At 34.4% G+C, this 4430-nt stretch overlaps 1 protein-coding gene across 1 annotated transcript in view; it reads right to left on the bottom strand.

Annotated features, from left to right (window-relative positions):
• Positions 1-3739, bottom strand: part of LOC125259788 — a 12414-nt gene extending 8675 nt beyond the window's left edge. The window contains exons 1-7 of the mRNA XM_048177708.1: positions 3652-3739; positions 2835-2969; positions 2393-2542; positions 2213-2293; positions 1844-1993; positions 1664-1744; positions 1295-1444 (exon numbers count right to left, since the gene is read on the bottom strand). Coding sequence (XP_048033665.1) covers positions 1295-1444; positions 1664-1744; positions 1844-1993; positions 2213-2293; positions 2393-2542; positions 2835-2969; positions 3652-3739 — 835 coding nt within the window. The remainder of the gene's footprint in view (positions 1-1294; positions 1445-1663; positions 1745-1843; positions 1994-2212; positions 2294-2392; positions 2543-2834; positions 2970-3651) is intronic.
• Between the last annotated feature and the right edge of the window lie 691 nt (positions 3740-4430).

The raw sequence follows: 4430 nt of genomic DNA, 5'->3' as shown, positions 1-4430 counted from the left end.
GGCCATTTAGTGGCATTCAGCCTCAGATGTACAGCACAAAACACTCAAAGCATGAATATATAGTTTTACTCACAGAGTGAATTGCATTCTAAGTATTATTCATCATTGTTTTTAATTTTGTAAAGCCACCCTGTGTCTGAAACAGTGCTATAGGCTGAATTCAGGTACTTTTGACATAGAGAATATAATATAAAATTATACTTATAAAATAAGACACAAACTAAGGCAATGAAAAAGATGACCCAAGTATTATATAATATAAAATATAACATTTTATAATCCATTTGTTAACATTAGTTTACTACATTAGTTAACACGAACTGACTGAAAAATACTCGAGAAGCATTTATTAAGAAATAATTGACGATAGGCCATTGAATTATTAGAAAATAATGCACACCTGAGGTGGTAATGTGGTCACGATAAGAACTCGAGTGTGCATTATTTTCTAATAATTCAACAAACCGGAGTCAATTATTCCGCTTAACATTATTTCCAAAAAAACATGGAAATAATTTGTTCTTTTTATCCAGTTGTTAACTGGATACTAACATGCATGCATTATTTGCTTGGTCAGTGTTGTCATGGGTTTCAGTTCTTTTGCTTTTGTAGGCTGTAAGGACCTTTGAAATAACTGAAATCATTTGGCTAAGTGATATCAAAGACTATAGAATAACACAAGATGAACTCATATTGTTTTGAATGGGAGGCGGAATAAGTCCCGCCTTCTAAATAAAAGGCGATCGCCGATTGATGAAGTCATCACGTCACTGCAGCGGCCTTTAGAAGCTCCGGTTTCTATAGAAACAGTCAGACGCTCGCCTCCGAAATGAGGCACGAGACGCGCATTTAGGACTGCGCATGCGCATTAGCTTGATCCAGCCTGAATAATACTTTTTTTTGTTTTTTGTCATGATTTGAGTTTTTATAAACAACATTTATGAGACAGTTGTTGTCAGATTTCATTGGTGATTTCAAATATGAAATTTAATCGAAAGCTTGGCAAACAGTTTTGGAGAATTTGATGTTTCCCCATTCAAAGAGATAGGAGCTGCACTTGAATACCCCAGAGACGTTTCAAAGATGGTCGCAGAGTGAAATGTCTTAAAGGGACTTTGGTGATATGGAACTACTTTAGTAATATTTTAATATAATATAACTTTATAAAATAATATAATATAAAATTTAATACAATACCTGTAACTGGAGGCATACATTCATGTCCACAGTATAATATAATATAATATAATATAATATAATATAATATAATATAATATATAATATAATAATATACCTATAACTGGAGGCATACACTGAAGTCCACATCCATTGCTGCAACATTTCTCATTGTTGGCACAGTCACTGTCATCGGCACAGGGCCTGAAACGTATCCGGGGACACATTTCTGCTTCATATTGTCTGCGTGGACACACTCCTGGCTTTTCTGTTATACAGACACATGACAGAGAAACCACATCACTGAATGCTGAATGTCTTTTTCACTGGGGTTTTTGGTTCTTTTGCTGTTTTAGTAAATTAGTAGTAGTTTTTTAGTAAATTTTATTTATAGAGCACAAATAATAATATAATTCAATAATCAAAAAGGCTACAGAGTAATGATATGTCTTGAGTCTAGATTTAAAAACAGAAATAGAGGGAGCACTCTTAATGTCAGGTGGCATCTGATTCCATAACCGTGGATCAGCAACTGCAAAGGCTCTGTCTGCTTTAGCCGTGGGTTTCCCTGAAAATAATAGCACACCTTAGTACGTTCGTCAACCAATCAGATTCAAGCATTCAACATAAATAATAATATAATATAATATAATATAATGTAATATACCTGTAACTGGAGGCATACACTGAAGTCCACATCCATTGCTACAGCATTTCTCATTGTTGGCACAGTCACTGTCATCGGCACAGGGCCTGAAACGTATCCGGGGACACATTGCTGCTTCATATTGTCTGCGTGGACACACTCCTGGCTTTTCTGTTATACAGACACATGACAGAGAAACCATATCACTGAATGCTGAATGTCTTTTTCACTGGGGTTTTTGGTTCTTTTGCTGTTTTAGTAAATTAGTAGTAGTTTTTTAGTAAATTTTATTTATAGAGCACAAATAATAATATAATTCAATAATCAAAAAGGCTACAGAGTAATGATATGTCTTGAGTCTAGATTTAAAAACAGAAATAGAGGGAGCACTCTTAATGTCAGGTGGCATCTGATTCCATAACCGTGGATCAGCAACTGCAAAGGCTCTGTCTGCTTTAGCCGTGGGTTTCCCTGAAAATAATAGCACACCTTAGTACGTTCGTCAACCAATCAGATTCAAGCATTCAACATAAATAATAATATAATATAATATAATATAATGTAATATACCTATAACTGGAGGCATACACTGACGTCCACATCCATTGCTGCAGCATTTCTCATTGTTGGCACAGTCACTGTCATCAGCACAGGGCCTGAAACGAATCCTGGCACACATTTCTGCTGCATATTGTCTGATTGGACACACTCCTGGCTTTTCTGTTATACAAACACATGACAGAGAAACCACATCACTGAATGCTGAATGTCTTTTTCACTGTAAAAAGATTTTTGGAAGTTTTATATATTATTGGAATATTTTTTACAAGAAAGAGCTATTTCAGTCTTTCTACTTTAAAATGTCATGTTTTATTCAATGTGTTACTTGCTTTTTATTTTTTATTGGTATTATTTTTTTACTTTACCAGCAATTTCTGATCTAAAACTGTTCCTACACCAAGAGTTCCTTTTGAAAGACCTTTATTATTATCCATTTCTAATTGAAACTCACTGAATGGCTCATCACTGAAAGCAGGCGGCACACACACGGCCCCAGAGCATCTGTATCCTCTAGAACAGTCTCTGTCAGAAGCACATCCTCGAGGGGACCCCACGATCGTCACCTTCCCTGGAGAGTAACCAGGCACTACAGAAGAGTATCATTAGAGGAGACCAGGTTGTAATAAATGTTTGTTTCAGCATCTGTAAGTCAGTGGTTTTGCAATGTCTCTCAAGCTAATTCACATCTGCTTCAAATTAAAGTAGAAATCTACTTTACCCCTAAACTGTGTTAGTTAGTGTCATATAAAAAGTCTGTAACACCAGTTGCAAGCAATTGTATCTGTCAAAATTCAGTTTAATAATTTTAATCCATGACAAAAACTTCTCACACTTTTACTGAAGAAGTTATAAGTTATAATTAGCTCACCATGTTATTTTGCCTATTATAGTTATTGTTAAAATGTGAAAACACAAAACTTTTTTTTGTTACAAAACATATCTGGTAATGATTTTGTAACCATAATAATATTAATGTTTTTGTTTTACAGTAAAAAATAATATCTATATGTGTTTTCCTTGTACGATGGAATATACATGTATAAAAAGTAACAGATAAAACATAAAAGATAACTTACATATATGACTTTATATATTTCTATAACTTTATATGAATTATTTAAACTGATGTTTGAAGTTCATCTTTCACTGAACAACTGTACTGTATGTTTGTAAATTGTAATGTGCTGAAATGTCATATTTTGTAAGGCACTTGTCTATGCATTTATTCAGGCTGTGTAATGAAGTTAAAAGAACATGGATCTTCTCACCTGTGAAGCCTGGTCCTGGAGCAGCATCTGTTGTGCTCAAGCGTCCAGACAGACACAATAACACAGCGCAGTACACTCGAGCTGTCATCCTCTCGACCTGCGATCACACAATGAACTCATAAAATCATACTTTTCTCAGAACGAGAATGTATTTGAGTTAGCACTCAACCAATGGCATAAGTTTGGGGCGGGATGATTTGTTTTGGTGAACAATAGAACACGTGGGATCCTTAAATGATTTCAAGGACATTTTGGAAACTACATTCAATGTCATTCTGAAACTTATCTCTTACACAATGGCTAATTTTCTCAAAAGTAAACTGAATGGAAACACCTCATTTGTGCATGGAGTTTTAGAGGACAGTTTTTCCCTGAAGAATTTTGAAAGAAAGAAAGAAAGAAAGAAAGAAAGAATTTTTCGATGTATCAGTGGATGGATTTCTCAGAGACTGTTTATACTGGAAAGCCAACATTTTAATACATTAAACCCACATCTGTCATCTACCCACCCACATTGCAACATATTATAATATACAAACCTGATTCCAAAAAAGTTGGGATTCTGTACAAATTGTGAATAAAAAAGGAATGCAATAATTTACAAATCTCATAAACTTATATTTTATTCACAATAGAATAAAGATAACATATCAAATGTTGAAAGTGAGACATTTTGAAATGTCATGCCAAATATTGGCAAAATCCTCATTTTGGATTTCATGAGAGCTACACATTCCAAAAAAGTTGGGACAGGTAGCAATAAGAGGCCGGAAAAGTTA

Source organism: Megalobrama amblycephala, linkage group LG24, assembly GCF_018812025.1.
Source record: "Megalobrama amblycephala isolate DHTTF-2021 linkage group LG24, ASM1881202v1, whole genome shotgun sequence".
Classification (NCBI taxonomy): Eukaryota; Metazoa; Chordata; class Actinopteri; order Cypriniformes; family Xenocyprididae; genus Megalobrama; species Megalobrama amblycephala.
This window is presented reverse-complemented; position numbering and strand designations above follow the sequence as displayed.